The sequence below is a fragment of the Haliotis asinina genome, chromosome 1 (genome assembly GCF_037392515.1).
Source record: "Haliotis asinina isolate JCU_RB_2024 chromosome 1, JCU_Hal_asi_v2, whole genome shotgun sequence".
Taxonomy (NCBI): Eukaryota; Metazoa; Mollusca; class Gastropoda; order Lepetellida; family Haliotidae; genus Haliotis; species Haliotis asinina.
This window is the reverse complement of record NC_090280.1, coordinates 98,265,626-98,288,527: the sequence shown is the minus strand read 5'-3', so window position 1 is coordinate 98,288,527 and position 22,902 is coordinate 98,265,626. Positions and strand designations below refer to the sequence as shown.

The 22,902-nt window shown below is 39.4% G+C and overlaps 1 protein-coding gene across 5 annotated transcripts in view; it reads right to left on the bottom strand.

The window, feature by feature from the left end:
• Positions 1-932: 932 nt before the first annotated feature.
• Positions 933-22,902, bottom strand: part of LOC137256364 (RNA-binding protein Musashi homolog 2-like) — an 87,836-nt gene continuing 65,866 nt past the window's right edge. The window contains exons 8-16 of one of the 5 annotated variants that reach the window (XM_067794183.1): positions 19,734-19,816; positions 19,203-19,287; positions 18,396-18,458; positions 16,539-16,643; positions 12,607-12,750; positions 10,720-10,923; positions 8,788-8,987; positions 7,897-7,955; positions 6,692-6,780 (exon numbers count right to left, since the gene is read on the bottom strand). In XM_067794183.1, coding sequence (XP_067650284.1) covers positions 7,914-7,955; positions 8,788-8,987; positions 10,720-10,923; positions 12,607-12,750; positions 16,539-16,643; positions 18,396-18,458; positions 19,203-19,287; positions 19,734-19,816 — 926 coding nt within the window. In that variant the 3' untranslated portion in view covers positions 6,692-6,780; positions 7,897-7,913. Of the gene's footprint in view, positions 6,781-7,896; positions 7,956-8,787; positions 8,988-10,719; positions 10,924-12,606; positions 12,751-16,538; positions 16,644-18,395; positions 18,459-19,202; positions 19,288-19,733; positions 19,817-22,902 lie in introns of all 5 variants that reach the window. The other 4 variants (XM_067794208.1, XM_067794194.1, XM_067794202.1 and 1 more) reach the window with 4 other exon arrangements.

Here is a 22,902-nt window from a genome sequence, read left to right as displayed (position 1 = left end):
ACACCAGGAATGGTGACTGCAGGTTGCTGACCACAGCTTGTTGACTACAGTTGGCTTTGATAATACAGCTGTTATATTGCTGGCTACAGGTTGTTGTGAGATGGTCATATTGCCAACTACAGGTTATGAGATGGCAGTCATGTTGCTGACTACAGGTTGTTGTGAAGTGGCAGTCATGTTGCGGACTACAGGTTGTTGTGAAGTGGCAGTCATGTTGCGGACTACATGTTGTGAGATGGCAGTCATATTGCTGACTGCAGGTTGTGAGATGGCAGCCGTATTGCTGACTACAGGTTGTTGTGAAGTGGCAGTCTATTCCCAACTACAGATTATGAGATGGCAGTCATAATGATGACTACAGGTTATGAGATGGCAGTCATATTGCTGACTACAGGTTGTTGTGAAGTGGCAGTCATGTTGCTGACTACTGGTTGTGTGATGGAAGTCATATTTACAGACTGAAGGTTGTTGTGGTACCAAATGAACATTGCAGAAAGAGGAGTGTTGCTCTGCAATATGTCTGAAAAATAATATGACTTTAAGAATTTAGGAAACAAATTTTACAGAGCTAAATTGTATGATGCTTTTTGCAGTAAAGAATCAGCACATGCAAAAAAACATTTTAGGGGCCATGCATCTACAAATTTACTTTATGATTAATTTTTATAAACTGACAAAGAAATGCATGTGAAATAGACATCCTCCAACAAACATGTAAATTTTCAATGACATATTTAACAATATTGGCATACTTTCTATTGCCATTCCTTTTATAAATAAATTTAGGTGTTGACAAATCACCTAGTGTGTGTGCTTGCATGTGCAGGACACTGTGCACACACAAGAACTCTGTATCTCCTCATGAACAGAATTAGTTCATGTTCACACAAATCTCAATCCACAATAAACTTAAATCAAAACTAAGACAGGCAAAAGATTCAACCATTTTTATTTCAGAAAAAAATTGTGCACAAAACACGAGCCACAGACGACAAATAGGCACAGGCCTGTAATGTGCCGGCTGGGCAGTCAGACATACATGGGTTACGATGGACAAGATGTGTACATGTCAGTGGCCGATATCACCATAGGGAAGGGGGGAGGTAGAGGGGGAGGGGGTACAACATCAGCTGATGTGTAGAGCCAGATGCTAGCTGCATGTAAGTGTTATACCTATTGCTAAACATACACGAAAAAATATTAAGTCAGCTTGGTCTTTGGCACTTGTCAATATTGTTCAAAGATAATAGTTTACCCTAGTTGCTAGATTATATTAAACGACGACAGGCAACTGGGGAGCTGTGATTGGTCAGGACTAGTACAATGACCTGTGCAACACCATTGCTCCTGCGGAGTTGGTGTTGACAATGTAGTCCTGACCGACCACATCCACCAAACCTTGTCTCACATAGACTGGAGAATCTAGAGGTGATTAAAGCCTACCAACAGAATGTCTACGTCGATCAACAGCCATCAGTGTTCCACACTCACACCTAGCTCCAAAAAAACACTTAAAAATACATACTAACTTCATTCTGGATTCTTCATTCAGCACTGTCAAAACTTCTATTTCAATAAAGCAAAGATGACTAATTTGGTCTGAAGCATACATTGAGAGGCATATTTTCAAATTCAATTTGTTCAGAGGATTACTTGTTTTTAGTTTCGTACTTGTTTTAATCTTGCTCTTTATTGGTTTTTTTTCTTCATTTTTTATTACATCACATAGATCTTGTCACCTTGATACCATCAAAATTTCAAATGAGATTTTGTATCCTTCATTAACGTTGGCTGGGCTCTGAATGTGGGTGTAGGCACTGACGAGTTCACCGACAATATCTACAACAAGTTTCCGACCAGGCTCTGTGCCCAACATGTCATGTTAGTACACAAAAGTCACAGTCGGTCAAATCACATAAACAGAGCACATGTCTACGGGTGACCTTGACCTACTGACGAATGCAGTGCCAGGTGGCGCTGTGGTATCACAACTGTAACGTCCATTGATACCCACCAATTATTGCTATTATCAAGATTATAACAAATTTTATTGCATGATTGTGAAGACTTCATACATTGTGCAAGATAACAATTTAAAATCTAAAATGCTAAAACTTGTTTGACCCGTTTCGTGAGCAGCTGTCTCTGGTCCCTTCAATAGCACTGAGTTGATTGCGTAGTACATTCAAAATATTTACATCCAATCATTTGATAAACTTGAATATTTCACACAAAAAATCACTACAATCGCCCCAGTCACGACTGCACTGGAAACAAGTTCAACTAATCACTGGTAAGCTAATCGATGGTTTAATGCTTACACCGCAAAACAGGTCCTGTTCAAGGCAACAACCCCAGATCAATCAAGCCTTACTCATAGGTAACTGTTATAAAGGGAGATAATGTGACACCACAAGGGAGACAACTCAGTACATACTATACTATACCGTGTAGTGTCTAACTATTGGACTGGGATATTTCCCTTGTTGTAATCAAGTTGTGGTTTTTACATGCTCAAGTTAGTTGGTGTATCGAGAACAATGTTTTATTTACAAATAATGTTAATGAGTCAAGAGGTAGATAACAGCTCAGTTGTTGCCCTCAACAGGAGATTGTGTGGTTTAATCGTTGGTGGTTTGGGATACACTGAATAGTTGCTCCAATCTAAACAAGAGCAGTAGCAACAAGGTGGAAATAAAATCATAAAAATGTTCTTTTCTCAAATGTTTTCCCCGACAAAACAAGATACCCTGTAGGGAAGATAACAGGGTTGTATTAGCTGCAGAGACATGTACTCTGTCTAAAACAGGAAATTAACAATAACAGTATGAAACACCTCTATACAGACTCACTCTTTAGTTCTGTACACACGAAGCACTGTAAGAAGTCATTGAGACATCCTATGTATACACGCGATCCAGGTTATGGCCGTGTGACCTTGACCTCTCCCTAGAGCTAGCCTACAGATCAGCGATGTCAGATCACACGAAGTTTGATCAGGGGAGACAACTGAGATTCCATACCCCTCATGTCAGAGCTGGTGTACATATTCTACAAATCCTAGTGATGCACTCCGTAAGAGACTGCAACTTGTAACTACCTGAGGGCAACTTTTCCATTTGTGCAATGACTATGTACACTTTCCGTGACAACTATTCAGTCAATTTCAAAAGTGACATATCTGCTTAATTAAATCATCTCCATGCCTTTCAGTGATCAAAAATGTTGTTTTAATCCTATCATAAACATCACGGTAATCAATACAAAGGTGCATCTTTGGATGTACTTGCCACTGAAATGCATCACTCATAGGCTTTGGTTTCAAAAGTTAAAATGTCCAATTCCTACCTAGTAACTAGCTACGTATCAACTTGGGACGGATGACTTTTGGCAGTCTCTAGGAACTGCTGCTACACACGTATAGCTATGTTCAGATCTGTAAGTACAACTTGTTATAACTAACACTGTACCTAATTCAACTTTGGAAAACTGATATGTCATGTAATGGGTCTGTAGAATTAAATACAAAATAATTACATCCTTTCAATAAAATATCTCAATATCTCAATAAGGAATAATTTAGAATGATCCAAGAGAAACTATTGCGTGTTCTAATGAACAATAAGGATATCATCTCTACTATCGTCTACTCTACTCGGATCAAAATGTACAGATCAATTTTGGTCTATGTTTAACCTGTGGCCATGATAGTGCTCAGAGCAGCTACTTAGTCTTTCTAGCTAGTACACACAGAAAGCAACAGATTACTGGTGACTGTCTTAGCTGCTAAAATAGCTAGCTTTTCTTCTATCAATGATCAACATATGTACACCTGGATATTCCACCCAAAAAGCTTCAATAATTATCTAAATTTAAAATCTCAAAGAGGTATAGAAATTTCGATGTATCTGATGAAAACATGGCTGAATGACCAATGTCATGGCGTAGCTAATTAAAACTTTGTGCCAATAATTTAAATATATTTGCTAAAATACAATGCCAGGGAGTACGATGTCTACATATGTACCTGCCAATAAAGGATGAGGTCATCAGATGACCTTCAGCATAACCTTGACCTTCAGTGACGGGATGACCTGACTGCGCTGATCTTCAACCGAAGCTAACGAGCCTCTCTAACGACTAACGACTATTGAACTACAGATCCTGAGGAATGTGGCCGTCATCATGGCAACCTCGGCACAGGTCCAAATTGAAAAGACTGGACCGCTCTGTCCATGGCATTTAAATATACGAAAAATAACAACCAAGAGATGACAATCAGGGGTGCTGCCGAAGTTTCGGTAAAAACAGTAAAAATCAGTATTTACAAATTAAACATAGACTAACCAGATAAAATACTTGTAACAAACGCCTCCATCTTCAACTCTCCTTAACAATGGAGTAGGAAGGACGCTCCACACATACATCCTCTTACAACCACATCGCAATGAATATGATGCCATTTGGAAGATGGCAGTCGGACGGCAGCCATCTTGTAGGTGCTAACATTGCTTATCTAGTGTGGGGATCTAGCTAAGTAGTGACCTCTTACTTCAACATCTACTGGTTCAACTTGTTCGTTGCGTAGTTTTTGTACATTTATAGAGACTTTTTGAATCGTGGGAGAGATCATAGAGCTACAAACTACATGGGTTTATTTACACACACAATAGTGCAAAAACAGTGAAAACCACATCAAAACCTACACTACAGTTGACACAACATCCATGTCTGTACACAGGTAACCAACAAGTAAACAGTGTTATATAAGTAGAAGCAATAATTACACACACAGTACGTAGTCCCTGACGTACACGTCGCTGCAGCAGCGGGACCTGCGGTGCACGACGTAGTCCAGCTGACTGGGATCAGTGACATGACTGCTGTCGGCGTCGGCGTCGAGTGAGGGGAGGGGGATGAATACCCTGTACACCTTTTTCCTGCCCTACCATTCCTTTAAACCATCGCAAGACCTGTATCCATATGCCATACAATTACTTTCATCAGGTAACACCTATCACGTCGTAACACCAAGGTAATTCTCATTTGGCAACACCATTGTAAGGTGACATGCTATAGGTGGCACACAGCATCTGTCCTCATAACATGACCTTGCCCAGTTTGCATACGCTCATATATAAATCATATAAATGATCAAATGCACGAATGATGCACATAGCCTTAGCTCTAAATTCAATGAACTGATGGGGCATCAGATGGAACTATTGAGTCTTGAAGACTGTCCTGCCAAGACTGAGGTCACCAATGTAATTTTTCTGGTGGTTTGAGGACAGAGAGAGGAATGGTAGTCACAGACAGAATGCAGTTTCGAGACACGACTTCCTCCAGTGGGGCGAAAACAACATAGGGAGACTTTAGGTATTTAAGTAAAATGTCCTTCCATAAAAATAAACTCTGGCAATAATTGAAAAATAAACATTGTTAAAAAATGGTAACAGGAAAAAAAGTAGAGAAATAATTGATCTTCGATTGTTCAGAACTTCAAGTGATGGAAGATGAAAACACAGGTTTTGGACAAGTGGTTGAAAAACATTTCATAAATATTTCGACTTCATTTGCAGTTGTGAAATGTCACGTCATAAAAATAAAATGTCTTGTAATGAATTTATATGGTGGGATTTCTAAAAAAATAAATTGTTAAAAGAAAAAGCAAAAAAATAGCTACATTGTAAACAGTCATAATGCAAAATAGCGAGGAAGATAAATCTATGAAGTGTAAAATTGAACTGAGACGACGCCATCAAGGTTGAGAATCACAATATGTCCATGCTTGTAAACAACCATTAAAACAACTGCTAAAATAGTATAAGTATGGACCTGCCAATTTGAGTAAAATTCGAATATTATACATGCCAAATTATAATATACACTGCATAAACAAGGGCGATGCCCACCAACATGAAGTAACAGTTTCATCATAACAACTTTATACAATTGTATTGCTATCAGTGTAAATTTGTCAAAAATGTAGCTTACTAATTAAAAACATCTACATAATGTTTGAGTGAACATTTTTCTTTCCTACTCTACGCTCTAACTGTGCAAGCCCGAAGGCGTTATGCAGGGGTTGTTATTACCTAATCAACAGTAGCCTTCAAATGGAATTACTCCCTGTGGAGTTTGGCAACAGGCAGTCTATATCGACCAACGGTGCAATCTCGGAAAAAAACAAGCCAGCTAATGCTAAAAATAAATACAGTAACATTTCTTCTTAAAATCCATGAAAATATAAGATCTTGGTTTTAATGTCATGAACACAATAAAAATTGGTATAAAAACAAAATAACGAAATGTTAACTGGTAATCTACTACAGCAAACATACGTATGAGCTCAGATCACGAGCCATGTCAGCGTATGAATGACAGAGCTCGGCAATATGTCTACAATGTCTACAGCTAACTACATCTACACAACATTTATAACATGGACGTTAGACAAGTTATAAACAAGTCAAAATTAGAAAATAAACCAATAAGAGGACCCCAAAATGGGTATTTCACAGTGAAAACCAGAGGCAACATCATTAACCTTACGCAAAAATATTTACAATACCACTTATGACAATGAACAATACGTATGACATGAATAGTATAGGATGACCTCAAAGTCAAGTCGTCATAGTGACGAGAGTTGCATCAGGCCTTGGCAACAGTGTCTTGGTCGTAGCGACATCGTCCACATGTTGTTGCGGCTGGTGAAGATTTCGGTCTTTCACCTCAAAAATTCTGACCAGTCAGCATTGATGCTCCAAAGCTGGGCTGAAAGGAAGATAAAACACAGGTAAGCTACATCATAAATGCTAACAATAGCTTGTTCCTAAATGCTATCCACGTCATACTGGTTCATTAAAATGTTAACAATGAATCTGACAAAAAGAATTGAACATCAGACTAATTTATGCAAACTGTAGGATTTCTGTAAAGTAATTTAGACTCAGGAAATTGCTATGTGGATTGTATATTACAAACATCAAACATCTTTTGCCAGTATACTGTTTTTTTTAATACTGCAGAAGAAAAAATATATATGATTGTTTTTCAACTGCCACAAAACATTTTCTATCTACATATTACCTACTGAATGGAAGCAGCATAGTCACTGGGATCAAGCAGAGGAGACTACCTCAACACTTATCCTACTTCAGGGACAGACAACTCAAAATCAAAAGTCTGACTCGTGAACATGTAGTAACCCCCCCAAACTTATGAATTTGTTTTTTGATACTTGCTATGAAACACTGTCAATCCAAATTTGAACATTCTATAAGCCCCAACTATGCTGGACAAAAAGTTAGGGATACATCTAAATTTTTAAATTATGAATAATGATCTATGTATTTTCTGACACACTGATAAAATATCAATCCTATACATACCAATATCCCTAACTAAGTCCAGCATAGTTGATATGAACCTCTTATTTTGTCCAACTGTCCCATCTATAGGGTGGGTGTCTCTATATGCACCATGACATGCAGGGGAGATAATCAGGAAAGTAAGGGTGATAGTAACACAGGTGTGCAAGTGTTCTTCTGGAACTAACACATTCGACTTGTTCTACACTACAGCTGGAAATAAAACTCATAACTTCGTTGAGGCAAGATAGTATAGTTTAACACTGCTCTAAACATTCTTTCAGTCGTATCACAGCGTATCTAGAAAAATATGACGGCAAGCTGTTTCAAACCAAATTTGTTGATTCCTGGAATGTGAGAGGATGCTGTACCTCAACACCAGTCATTGCAGTGTCTCATGCAATCTTACTTGACTTCATATACAGTGTAATGTTCAACAAATTCATGCAAGTTGGTTCTGACTTTTCTAGTAGACATTGGTTGCTACGCTACAGGACGAGATCATCCTGGCATATAGTACCTGGTAGGAGCGACACCTCAATGGTAGCCATTTTGGAAGCTTGCCGCAATCAGAGGCCCCTGGGGACAACAACAGTTGGTACGTACAGTAAACATACAGTCAACTGGACACATGGACATTTAGCACCCAACACACCAGCAACTAACACAAAGGGCTCCAGTTGCATTCAGTAAAAGTTTATTTGTTTGACAAGATTGATCTGGTATAGGTCTGGATCTCTGAAATGTTGGGTGTGTAACCTGCACCCTCATACCCCTGGAGCTAACCAATTTTCAGGAATGGAATTTCTCATTTCTTAGTCATCATGACAAAAATACAAAAAACGGAGAAACGCATAAATTGAGTAGAATTCATGTCTTGAAGCCTAAAATTGGGTTAATATTAGACCAAACAAAAATACTGATTCAATTCTGTTCAATTTTCATCTGAAAAATTTGATGGTTCGTAATTTTTACTATCTGAAAAGGGACCTGGCAAATAGGGATTCTGGTGTACTGGGTGTTTTAGTACATCTCATCAACTCCAAACTGAAGTGTTCTCGAAACACTGGCTTTGCAATTAAATATTTATTCCCATGTTTCTGAACACTCCAGACCACCACCATTCAAATCACACTGGCTGAGACTGGTGAAAGCACAATGGAAAAATCAAACAATGGTGCAGGGAGTATATAAAAGTAAGTTATAGAAGATCTGTAAATCCTTGGCTCCCAGTCAGCAGCTTGACTTGAGGATTTGAGAACTTGAGGAACGAGACTCATAAAATTCACAAAGTTACACAATTTACAAAAAATAATATTATCACAAAAAAAATGGCCTTCTCAGAGTTCTCACACCACTGTCTGTCGTTGTTAATAAGCGAATAAAGCTGCACATCCATGTAATGACTTACCCGACTGACAGCAATGTTGTGCCCAAAAGCCGAGGGTTGAGGGCTAGTGGCCTGAACGTAGCTCAGGGCCTCCTGTCCGGAGGTGTACAGATCTATAGGTCCAGGGCTGTTAGCCGGAGGAAACGAGCGACTGCTTGGCGAAGTGGCTGTCGGGAACGCCTGGGCGCCAAAGTTGTTGATCATAGCAGCTGTTGCAGCTGCTGCTGAAACAAATAACAAAATAGCAAACATCGTCTCCCTCCCAAAATTTTCTACGCCATGTTGGTCATGTGACACCTGGAACAGGATGTTCGGCCAATCGCTGGTCTGCAGATAGCATCAACACTGGTTGTGTTCGATCTCCAGTTGATCAGTGTCTCCTAGCAAAGTCTGGCACAGCAATGTCAAGGTCGGACAGTTTTCACTTTGATATTACGAACTTGCAGAGACACTCCGGCTTTACACTCTGGATGATGTATTCGTAACTGGTATACATTAGCCCTAACATTATTTATAAACATGTGTTGAATAACCAGACATGTTTTCTGTAGGAATGGCCCATGTCTGCTTCTGTGATGCCAAGTGTTTGAGTGAGTGACTGAAGCCTGGTGACTATTTTGAGTTAAGATCTACAAAAGAAGTTGAATCTCTACGCTTACATCCATATTTTGGTGGAAGAACTGTGGAAACTAATGAGCGCAGGTGCTACCAAGTTAAGACTGTAATAATCTCTGTAAGACGATCTTCCAGGCCATTCTGCAGAGTGTGTGTTCTCCTTCTGGAACAATCTTGTCTGCATGTTTGTGTGTCTACTTGCAGATCAGCACAGACACAACTACAGATAAACAGACCTCCATACACATACTTATATCAGAAGCATCATACTAAACTATTACCATTAACTTCAATTCTGACTGGAGTAAAAGTGGGCAAAGAACAGGCTTTAGATAGTTAAAAAAAATCCCAAAACCCCCAAATTGTGTATCAATTTTATGAAAATCTTGAAATGCAAGAATCTTGACACATTTCGCCAATATTAATTCCATCCAAAATAAACTGCTTTGTTCTGAAAATGACCAAGGGAATAGTGTTATGTATGTGCCGTCCGCTTTGTAAAACCAGAATGATGTACATGCTCCACCTTCAACATTCTTGTGATTCAATTTAGAGTCGTCAGCCAAAATCTCCAAAAACTGTTTGAACAAAACTAAATGATTGAAGACAGACAAGTACATCTTCATCCAGATGATAATGAGATTGGCATGGTACCTCCTACTTGTGTAAGTTGCGAGCTAACCACATATATACAAGAGACCTACTTCCTTCTTCTGAGTGAGTTCTACATCTAGTGTTTCTGACTACAGAAGGAAAAGGAGCAGACAGACCGTACAGTAAACAATGCATGCATGCAAACAAGCTGGGAGCAAAACACTCAACATGGCCACAGGCATCTTGTTATTATCAGGGATGGTTCTTAAAACAAAAAAATTTTAAATAATTTTCAGTAGTTTATCCGAACAAAAACATCCACTATAATCTTACCGTTAATAAACTAGATTTCAAACTCTGACTTTGTCCTTTGAAATGTGCAAATTTATTAAAATATATCATAAACTTCTGTTTTCCAGCAGCTGTATTATCCAGATAAAAGGGTGGTACATACTGATGTTCACACCATTGCTTTAATTCATGTTTGGCCAGATCATGGCTGTGTAGACACCAGAATGCACTCTCCAACATATATGGTCAAATGATCATAATTACTATCACCATCAAAACATGAACTAAACATTTGCAAGAAAGAACTCTTTTAGGAAAGTTTTACAAATTTCATATTAAGTTATTCATGATTTCCGTTTCATATTATTTCACTAATGATGAGACTATTACAAAAGACAAGCATGTTAAGATGAGCTGCTAGCTGTCAAGGAATATATGGCTGGAAGTACCCACCTATTCCAGAACTACGATGCAGGGAACTTGGGTCACGGTGGATGGGCGAGCTCGATATAGGAATGGGCGAAGGCTCACTCCGTTGGATGCCAGCCGCAGTCAGCTGACTGGGAGGGCCAGCACCAAAGTCAGCATATATGGCCGGGGAGGTGGTTCGTTCACCAGGGGTGGCGGGGACAGGCAAGTAGCCATAACCAGGGAAGCCTAGCAGGACAACAAGAAAATACTTCAATCTGATTGGTCCAAAATTGGCTTCAGTTACTTCAAACAAAAAATCTTTCCTGCTTTCGAAGAAAGATCTTTTAGATTTTTAAAAACATTTCATCAGTTTGAAAGAAAGAAAAGTCCCTCTTGTATATTGAAGAAAGACTTTACATAGGATTCAAGTTTTTGATTTTTGATCTGACATGTTGGCTTCCCTGGGCTGGTCCAGCAGTCTAGACAAAATCACAGCACACTAATTCTACATCTACACAACTACAGCCAATCAGATGAGGCCTAGCATGCATCGGGTGGCTACAACCAGTCGCATCCACCCTTTCATGCATGAAAGTTTGACCATGCAGGTCAAACTAAAAGTGGCGACATCATCATAGCTTTGTGATGAGAGTAGGCATATTATTCTAGTGAGAAATTTTGAGATTTGAACAAGGATCATGATACTTAGTAGAATACATGGTAGCATAATAATGGCTTGAAAATGAGCCGGATTTTTTAGCCGACGACATCATGCAGACAGTCGTCAGTACTCTATGCTACTACAAGCAGGCAGTGAGGTGTGCGTGACAATACCAGACATGCAGGGGACGCAACTCCAGGGAAACCACGACTGGCAGACCACCAAAATTGGATTTATTTCACAATTACCCAGTTACAAGAGCCATTGTTTTTTTAATGGCAAAAGCACATGGGAAGGTGTTAAACATTGAACACATTTTGTTAAATTACACATCAGTATTTACAAAATCAACACAATATTGATAACAATGTACAATGTGATCCTGAGCTCATAAATAACATGAGATAAAAAGCTCATACAAACACCTCAAAAACAGTAACTTGACAAAATCTGCAGCCAAATTTTGTCAAATTTGAAAACTATCATTTTGAAAACAATATAAATGGTATGCAAGAAGTGTGCAAGAAAGTTAAAACTTCTATACAACGGTATTTAATAACACCACCATGTACCATGGCACCCGGTTAATGAGAAGCTGTAAGACTATTGGCTAGCTAGGCGGGTGATACACACATATATGGCACATCACACAAGTGTTCAGTATTCAAACATAGGGAACGCATTAATATCACCACCATATGATCACACCAAGGCAAAATAGAATGATAATATTCTAGGGGCAGTACTGTAGCATGAAAAAAAGACTCCAACTTTCATGAAACATGTCCCAGAACCAGGCATGCTTCTTCATGGCCGAGATCAGGTCATGTTCAAGACTAAGTAATAGGGGTCACATTCAAGGTCAGTTTTAGGATTTGAGTTTAAATTTATTGTTCAAGAACTGTTACTGAAGGTGCCAAATCCTTTCACTGGAGCGAAAGAAAAGGAAAAAAAAAAAAAAAAAAAAAAAAACACCTTGAAAAAAATAAAGGGGCAATATAAATGGGGTGATAAAAAGACACACTGTAATGTGCAACAAATAAATTTGTGCAAGATCAGATTCTGGCCAAGACAAAAGCAAATCAACTGGCTTAAAACAGTAAAGCTTAAAACATAACGTGCAATGCAAACACATCTTCCCATAAGGGCATGTTAGTCAGGTCTGGCACAGAAGACCGGCCAATCACAACACCTCTTACAAACCACTAAGGCAAAACTGCAACCAACTAGAGTGAGACTGAGAAGGTAAGACTGCAGAGGCGGCTTACCCGGTGATCTACCGGTAATTGCACCAAGATATGAGTCGGGGGAGACACAAGCAGTCACTGAACTACGGGATGTAGGCGCACTACGTGCCACGCCCGCTGGACCAAGACTGAGAGCAGCGGCAGCAGCAGCTGTAGTGTTCAATCCTGCATGTGACAAATAAACACATGTAACTAATAAATGGCTGTTAATCACCTCAAAAATTGCCTTGCAAACAAACAAACAGCCTCGATAGACAACTCATGCAAACACTACTCGTCACTCAAAGAAGAAGGGCTTGGGCTGTGGACTGATTGCATTATGCAACAGGAGGTACAATGAAGGGAGGTATTCCATTGTTGACCAAGGTCGGACACAGAAATCACAAGGTCAAGATATAGTGCCAATGAAACTCTTTATTCAAAAATTCATTCAATCCATCACAGCTGATGAATGGTGATGTGAAGAATGTAGCATGGTCTATAGGGACTTCTCTACTCTGGTAGTAACCTCATCAAATGACCAGCCGACAAGGTCAAGGTCGGCAGATGGCAACCTCCCTCGCTCGCTCACTTGCGTACGTATGTTCAGTCACACGAATACCCACAATGTTTGTATGTCTAGGCTTCTGAGATGGGCTAGACATTAGCACTTACATGATCTTGGCACAGAAAGTCATATAATCCAGAACAGAGCACCATGCGACTGGTAGACAACCAATGGCAGACATCTTCAAGAAGAAGCCATGAGCCAGGGATACAGCTGGCGCTTCTGTCTTTCCAGTTAAATATAGGACAGCGACATTATGTAACTATTCTGCACAAAATTCTGACATTCTTTCAGGGGAAAAAACTGCAAAGGACATGGTCATCCCTGCTGTAAGTATGCTATTATGCTGAATTTGTGCTGCCATCAAAAAAGCATTTTCCACATTCAAGTATTCAAACAAGGGAGATAACTGCTACAGAACAGACAGACAGAAGGAACTAAAGCCTGTCTACCAATCCCATGGTGCATCTGGGTGTACAGCATAATTCTCCATATTCAAACACAACAAGGACAACAACAGTAGTGGATACTCCACATATATTTACAATAAAAGATTCATTTCTTAAGACTCAAAGATCTCACTTTAAAACTTTTGCCATGTTAAAATAACTTACATTCAAAAATAGGGTAAATTAGGCTGCCGGAATCAGATACGTCATAAATGTAACCCTGATCGCGTTGTTCCGGCAGATGGAGGTAAGGGAAAAACAGAACACAATAGTTAATAATGAATACTGAGTGAGGATGACCGCCTAAATATCTACGTCTAGCTACACCCGTCGAAGCCACACACCTAACCAGAGAGCTGCCATGCAAAAGTCACAAGGTAATTTCAGGCTAGCATCTCGACAAATAAACACGCAAAGATTTGCCATTTTCGATAGACCGCTATTCACGATCATGATGGTGTAATGGGTTCTGGTTATGCAGCTAGTTAGCACTTAAGCCTAGGTTATAGTGGTAGCGACTCGACCTATTGGAAGCTGTGCAATACACAACACTACATTTTTACTACAATCCAACTGATGGCCACTACATCCTTAAACCCCCTCGAGATCAAATAGACTTGCCCTTGGAGATGTCACAAGCAATGGTAAACCAGGACTGTGAGGACTTGGGGTCAGGTCTATTTAACTTTGTGGAGGTGAAAGGATACTTAGTAACAATATCTACACAATTATGAGGAATATTATTGCATACATTAAAACTGCCGATTTGGCACAGAGTGAGTGATACCTAGACTTGAATATAGGACTACGATACATAACAATAAAATGGTAACACATATCACCACGACTATCACTGTTCGATTCTGCATGGCCTGCCTTGAAATGTGTTCAAGGGAGGTAATTATTGCTTCATATTGGTAAACATACTGGGTTTATTAAGCAGTGGCATGAATACATATATGATCGTAAGTACCGATGACTTGATAAATTTAATTATTTGTGAAAACCACAGGAAAAATATAGTACCCTGAAAATATTCTTTGTCACAATGTCCTTTGGATGACTTCGTCTTAACATTCACAATGATGATGAGCCTGTATGTAGCATAGTAGATGTCACCAGAGACTACTTGGAGGATAACTAATTGTGGTTAAAATATGTGTATCAAAAATAGCAAATTGTACTAAAACCACAGGACATGGGTTTCAGAATTCCCTATCACTTATCAATGAACAGGTATTTAGTGTTTTGAAAATGTTTGTTGATTGCTCATCTAATGTGCCACACCCAGTGGATGAAGGGGCATCAAGCTCCAATACTGGCTCCATTGCTGGCTCCAATACCAGTTCAAATGCTGGCTCCTTGAGTAGGACGATCAGAGGAATGCCATGTATCCAACTGCTTGGAGTTGGAGATAACAGTATTTTTCCTACATTAAAATGTCTAATTTTAAATCTAGTCATCGTACAAATGGATGATAATTTGGAATAGTCATGAACTTATCTAACTTGCTAACATCCGATTGGCCAATATGTCTACATCCTAAGACCTATCCAGTAAACTGCCTACTCTCCTAGAATCTAGATGAAAGTGAGGCTGCCAATGACTGGGTGTATCAGGACAGTCGATTGGTGGGATGGACGCCCGGCACAGCCGGAACGTTGGAGACGGGTATGTGTGAAGGACACAATGTTGTAGGCACACCGTCTTCACAGAACACATACAATCCTATGTACATTAACAGAGTCATATACTGCATGCAGTCTGGGCATCGGTAGCTACTGAACAAAGTCAGACTAATGAGGGTCGTATGACGTTCTTCAACGTACAAACCACTCATCAACCTAAGAAAAAAAGATAAGCCAGTAGTCTTTTCATCTACAATAAATAGATCTAAACAAAATTGAGACGATCAAGAACCAAATCATATACTCTAACAGTGACTTTCTTGTTCTGTTATTGCAACACATAAAGACTTAGATTTAATGAGATTCAGTATTTTGGAGTCAAAATCAAATCCAAATTGACTACAGATCAAACACAACCAATTATAAACAGTCTTAGCCTTCAATGGCTACCGTAAAATGCCAAAATAATAAAAATATACAAAAAGGTCATTTACATCAAGACAGTAAAGAATAGGCGTTTGGCACAATATCTGACTCTTGTATCAGAGAGTGCAGGAACACTGCTAGACCTTCAACACGCCATCAACCATACCCACAATGCATATCCACTTCCTGCTCTATATCAGCAGGATTTGCGCAGATGAGAATAAATGTAAAAATTAATAAATAGTATATTCAAAATTTGCAATATAAAGATATAAATTGCATAAATTAGCTTTTGTTTCAATATTGAAACAGTTTTGATCAACACGAATATAGTCTAGTATCACAGTTGGGAGAACCCTGAGGGATAGCGTTGATAAAATGCCACGTTTTTATCACAAAGGCCTCTCCATCGTATCCCTTGATTATCGCTTGAGTATTTTAATTAGTCTGATCACAGCAAGCCATGGACAACAGAGAGAATTCAATCTTATTTGGCGTTGGGTAAGGACAATCTTAAAGCAGCGCAAATTTTGGCAAAAGGGGTAGTATAATTAAACAGGGTTAGTCTGATGGAGCGTTGAAGGTCTCCCGAGGTCGTCTGGATTGGTCTGTGCTGACTGTTCGTTCGTTCATCGGGAACGAGATCCACGTTCAAAGGACGACCATTGATTCGACGCATGGACAACATCACCAGGTCCATCTGGTTCCGTCTTCCTCTCATCCCGAGTTGATATGTCTAAAAATCGTCTTGCATAAAGAACAGTCGCACCTTCCACATATTGCTCTGTGCCGAGCAGCACGGCGGTCAGCCACAGGCCAACAACCCGCTGCCTTAACTAGGCCATATCTAGAATCCTAAATGAGACTCTGGGTACCACGACGCCAGTTGCAACAGCTCCATACCTGTTGTCATCCCAGGGTAGTAGTACCCCGCTGGGCTGAAGGCAGGGAACCCTCGGCCATAAGCAGCTGCCGCAGCAAACCCAGGGAAGCCGGTAGGAAGGTAACCTGCAGGGAGAGAGGAAACATGTCACTACATGCCGCAATCACACACACACAACACAACATTCACAAACATTAAGAACAGACATTACTTCAAGTCAAACCTTATGTTCAAAGCTTGAATTCTTTGTGTTAACGGTTAATGGATAACTGATATGAATGAAGGTTGGTTAATATAGCTCCGTTATTAATTATGCAACAAACCTGAGCAGTGTCAACCAGGGCACTGCCATCACAGTAGCAACAGAAACATGCACTATAATGCTTGTTCTTCAAGATCTGAGGAAGTTGGAAGGCTATTCTAGCAGGAGATTATACCAGTTACTACCTGTACTGTCATGCTTGTCTTGATGCCATTACATAAACAGGGTTGTTATTTCACAGGCCTGACCACAGCTCTTGAGGCTACTTTCATGCAAGTTCCAAACTCAAAGCTACATTCGGTATTACTTCCCTAACAACACACAATCAAACAAGGGGCATAACTACAATGGCTGCACATATTCTCATTACGGTCATCCATATGCAGCAATTAGGTCTATGCACGATGCAAGTCAGTATCAAATTAAATTAATAACTGTATACAGATGATGAATATATCCATTACTAATATATTAACACTTCAAAATATAGATAGTCTTAAAGACTACAGTATCAGGATTGATTGTTTCTGGGACAAAGGGTTGGAAAGTAAAAATGAAGTAGGTACACAGGCAGGGATCCGACAGGCAGTAGAGATTCAGGCACAGATTGTGACATATGCATTGTCCCGCAAGGCAATCGGCATGGCAACGTTAAGCAGTCAAAGTTGGAAACAGAACTGAAGAAATACATGCAGTTTGAGTCCCGAGTGGAGTCATGCAGGTCACCCTCGGTCCTACTTCTTCTCTCTACACTTGTAATTCTATATACACATGGTCTACAGATGGTCAAGGAAATATACTTATTAAATTATAAAAAAAATAAAAAAATAAAAAAAATAAAAAAAATAATCAAGCAACACACTAATCCAACTTTACCAACTGAAATCATATTGCTGTTGGTTATTTGTAATGATCTCCTTCAAAGGTTTCTCATGTTTCAGAAGTGAGAAAGGTGTGGCGTTTCCATGGCAACGATTCACACGTGTGAAAAGCAGAAGCCGTGGACACCAAAACAATCATGCATAGCAAGACATAAAACATGCAGTTATCTTTGGACAATCTTCAAGTAAGTTACATTACGCATGCTCAAATGGGATTCATGTAAGTATTCAAAGAGCGGCAGAGCTCTAAGTAAAGACTAACAAGTTTGAGATATCAATGGAATAACTAGTCATAGAGAATATTTTTCATCAAAATATCATTAATGAAAGGGAAAGACTATAAAATGTTATTCTAGTAAAGAAATTAAAGTTGTATTTGAATGGTTGACAGAAATTTAGGGTTTTAAAATTGAAGAGTAGAAATGATTGATCCTTACTGTAAACATGAAATTGACAGAACCGTTACACAGTTAGAAGCAGGCATAAGCACAAAGCATAAAGCATTAGCAAAAGCATACAAACATACAGAAATGGTTAGCCTGTGAAATTAGACGGTTAGTCCGAGTGTTGACAGTGGAAAGTGACATGCACAGGTTGACATATGGATAGGTAAGCAGAGAAGAAGCAAGCAGAACAGGGAGCAGCTTGGGAGCTTAGCAGGGTAGGGGTTGGTGGACGCTTGCTCGCTCTCGCTTGCTTGCTGGCTTGCTTGCTCGGCCAAAAGTGCAACTTACACAGCTCCGGCAGACCGACAACATCATTGGGAATTTCCCATACGACCTCTCCTTCTTCAGTCACTACAGAATCATTAGAAAAAAGGGAAACAGTCTTAATGGCAGTAGAGCACATAAGCACACTGGATGTCAGGACAGGAATGTGTGGCCAAGATGAGCACAACAGGTTCATGGCCTAAGACTTGATAGTAGTGCACAATATGACAGACAAATTCACTGGTCAACATACTCCATTGGTGGAGGTTGAATGGCTGGTAGTGCTGGATATCGGCCAATCACTGCTGATGTACTTACGTACGTACAAACGGCTATTATATTCAGGCTACAAGATTCGTGGTAAGAAAACAAGTCAGAAACTCAGAACTATGTCTGCTGTGAAATATGGTGTGTATAAGCGAAGTGGCTGGCATGTGTTTAGAAGAGGACGGACATTGTGCCCCTTGCACCTTTATTTGGCTCTTAGTGAGCGTGCCAGTAGTAGTAGGAACAAATCTACTTAAAGAGAAAAAATGCCATGTCTAATACGTACGTAGAAGTACAAGAGAGTAGTCTCCCTTGTGTAAACCACCGCCACCAGTGTTACCATGACTACCATGCTAGAATTAACATATGGCTCTTCTAAACAACAATTTCCCGGTGATGAAGACTACACAAAATCACGTTGCTAACTTTAGTCTAGGAAAAAACTTCTATGGCTATGTTTCATCTAAGTAGCATGCAAAACTGGTTGCCATGGAAACAGAGGCCAAAGGTCACTGGTACAAGGGGATGATGTCCAGAGGTGCAGACAACAACAGCGGTACCTACCATAAGCTCCCCGAGCCAGGCCACGCCCCCTTGCCAGTTGTGTTGGCAACATAACCTCTTTAGGCTGGGCCTTTTTACACTCAACCTGAAAACGTCAACAAAAATTGCCATAAAAAGTGTCACAAACAGAATCTTTTAAAAATAGAATAATACCAAAATATTCAAAATACATAAATCTTTCTAAATTGCATGAAAGAAAGGATACTTTGACATAACCCTAATGTAAAAAGTAAAACTTCTGGAGCTCTACACACAAGGACTTACACAAGTTCCATGGATTCATCAAATTTTGATCACTCTTAAGTAATACTACCATCCTCTAGTTTTGTTTTTATTTTTATTGATTTTTTATCAAATTAGAAAAAATAACACTTTATTACCAATAAAGATCATTTTCAACTAAAGTATTCATAATTCGATATAACAATTTGCAAGAAATGCAATAAAACGTTTGCTCATTGTGAAATGAAGTTTGTGGACAGGGGTTAGCTCCCTTGCTCTACCAAACCCATCAGTTAAATGATGACTCACCATTTTCTGGTTGATTTCATGGAAATGTATTTCACAAATTTTTTCTACTACATCCTCTTGTTCAAACGTGACAAACCCAAAACCTGAAAAGAAAAAATATCAAAATAAACAATCGATCATATCTTCTGTCATGCATATATCTATATCCAATATCATCTTCTTTATAAGCAGTTATGTTTTGATGTTTCTGATATTTTCTCAGGAGTAAACATTAAGAAAAATGTAACTGATTACATTTAATGCCAAGATGAGCATCAAACAAATGACTTGATGCTTTTTTCCAGTTTTGACAATAACGAGAAGTCTGTTTCTCGCTGAGATAACACAATGTGTTGTTTAGATCTGCATGATATAAATCTGCATACCCAACATATGGTACATGGCCTAGTAACTGATATACACCAACATTACAACTGATGACATCATGGCTTGCTAACAAAATAAACAAGATGGCAATTCCAGAGTTGTCTGTGAGAAGTACATGGTAAATATATCAGGATGTGTTCTTCCCATAGGACACATGGCAGGGAAAACTGCAAGTTATACCATATGATGTGGATGAATACTGCATGTTGGGGGTTAGTCTTAGTTCATGGTGTTACAACACCTGGCAGGCTGAATACCGCAGGTTAAAATGAGGATTGGGTACAGTATACAACAGTATACTGTAACACATTTGTTACTTTTACAGTGTTACTGTGTTTTATACTGTTAGAGTGGTCAGAATATTCTAAGCCAGTATACTACAACACACTGGTATATTATCGTGCAGCACCTTGTTCTAGGGGTCAGTATATCCTCAGCCAGTATACTATAACACAGTATATTGACTGACAACAGCATAGTAGAACCTAGGAGCATGTTTTAAGCCAATGGGAACACATTAACTCTTTGTCAACAGTCAAACTACTTGGATAGTATTCTCATCATTAGGTGATAATCAAGTTAACATTATCTCATTGACTCAAGAAAGAGAAGAGCTGTTGTGATGATTATCTCAGAGCAGGAATGACGCTGTATTTCATGAGCAGCTACTGAAGAAGGTGATGGGGGAAAGGGGGGTTGAAGACGGTGCTGAAACACCCTCATCGATCAGAAGAAATGGCAAGTCCCATCAGCTGTCGTCCGCAGCAGCTTGATCGTCAACATGGACATCAGCCAGCACAAGCAGAAAACAGGCAATGCCAATACGTAGATACAATCACACATTTCAACACACTTAAGCCGTACTCCATGATTGGATATGATTTGGTCTTTCTCTCAGGCACACACATGCCATTAAAAGCCCTGACCAAGATCTATACCGAGATGGGTTTACCCTGGGGCATATAGGGATGGCAATGTTCCACCAGGAGCTGCTGTTGCCGCCACTGTAGCCACCGACGTCGCCGGACCAATATCAAGTTGTCATTTCCCAGCAGCCTTTGCTGTTTTACTACCCATGTGTTAAATAACTACCTCCACTATTTCCTCGACTCTCATTCACGCTGGCATGGACTGCGCTCACGGTCTGTCATCATTGACTTTCTAATTGTGTCCACTGTGCTGGCATCAAACCAAGCAAAAAGTAGAAGTGGTCTTGTTTGATATGCCTATTATCATCCTTCGTGTAGGCGGCAGGCTTCTGTCAACCTGCCTTCAGATGGTGTACTGTATGCTCTGACAACATTAGCCATTCTCTTCAAGCCATTATTTGACATTTATGCTTTTCGTGCACAAGTGTCCCTAAAACATCACTCACAATGGGAACATCACATAAAATCGGTGTCATTTCTCAATCCTTTTTCCATGCAGCAACATTGAAACATTTAAGAATGCAAGATCGTTTTCGATCATGAGCAAACTGAGTGGGTGAGAATATTCAATTTGTTTCAATTTAGACAGAACCACTGCCACACTAAATGACAACGCTCAAGGCAAGAGAAAATTTCTCTGCATTTCATTTGTACACTTTAAGGAGTTGTGTCATGCAATACGGTCATCAATCCAAACAGGCATCCTAGTCTGCAGCAATCCAGCTCGCAAATACTGGAAGGGTACACACCGTCTGGGTTGTCCATTACTTCTAATAACAGGTTATTTTTGGTGAGTATCTGTTTCAAAATGTGCTTACTGGATGAAAATGATACAATAAAATAAATAATTTACTTGTGTTCATAGCATTTATTCACTTCAGATATGAATTTAACAAAATCTGGCATTTATTTGACAAATTAGTAATTGATGTGGCAAAAAATACACCAATTTTATAAACAGCAATAACGTGGTCTTCCAATAACAAATTCAGACCTACTACTAAATCCATACAGATTCAAGCAGAATTAGTCTCAAGCAACCAGTTGTTACAAGAAGCAACTATTGGGGCTCAGCGTATGGTTGTTACACATCATCGCATCACAAATACAGTCAATCAATGTTTTTTACGTCAGTCACTGGACGATTCAGCATGATTAAGTACAGACTGACGTAAAATAAAAGAAATATTGGTAAGTGCTACGTTAACAATACAACTGCGAGGCAATGAATTGCTAGCATCACAATTCTGTGTGATGGAAGCTACCACTGTACAAAGCTTCAGCAATGATACAAACTGCTGCCTCAATAATCCGGCACTGTAAGTGAGAAGGAAGACACCTCTGCATCAATACTACAACGACTTACAAAGGAACTGGAATAGTTTCTATTCCAGGTCCTCCAGGTTATCATGGGTGAAGGGATGCTGATTCAGCCTTATATTGATCCCCACTGTCCTGAACAGTCTCATCGTGCTCAGTTCCATTCACTGATTTCCAATTGCCTACTAAAATGTCTACTTTCGGCCTTATTGGCCAACAATACCATAAACTTTTCCGCATTTTGGCAGACCCGTTTGTCTCAAACATTTATTGACAGAGTAAGATCTATAGGTTGTCACCACAACTTTATTGTGACCAGTTGTCAGCACTCTGGCTTTAAGAAACATAGACAGCTGGTAAATATTGAAGTAGATAAATCGCTAGGCTTTACAATTTGAGCATGTAACCGTAGCGACAGATATCGACTCTATACCTATGGCCTCTAACAATCGAGACAGCAAACATGGAAATGTAAGTCAACCACAGGTCAATCAGAATTAGCCAGACTTTCAGTCATCTAATTAGGTTTTCCTTGAGAGATAGAAAAATTAGTC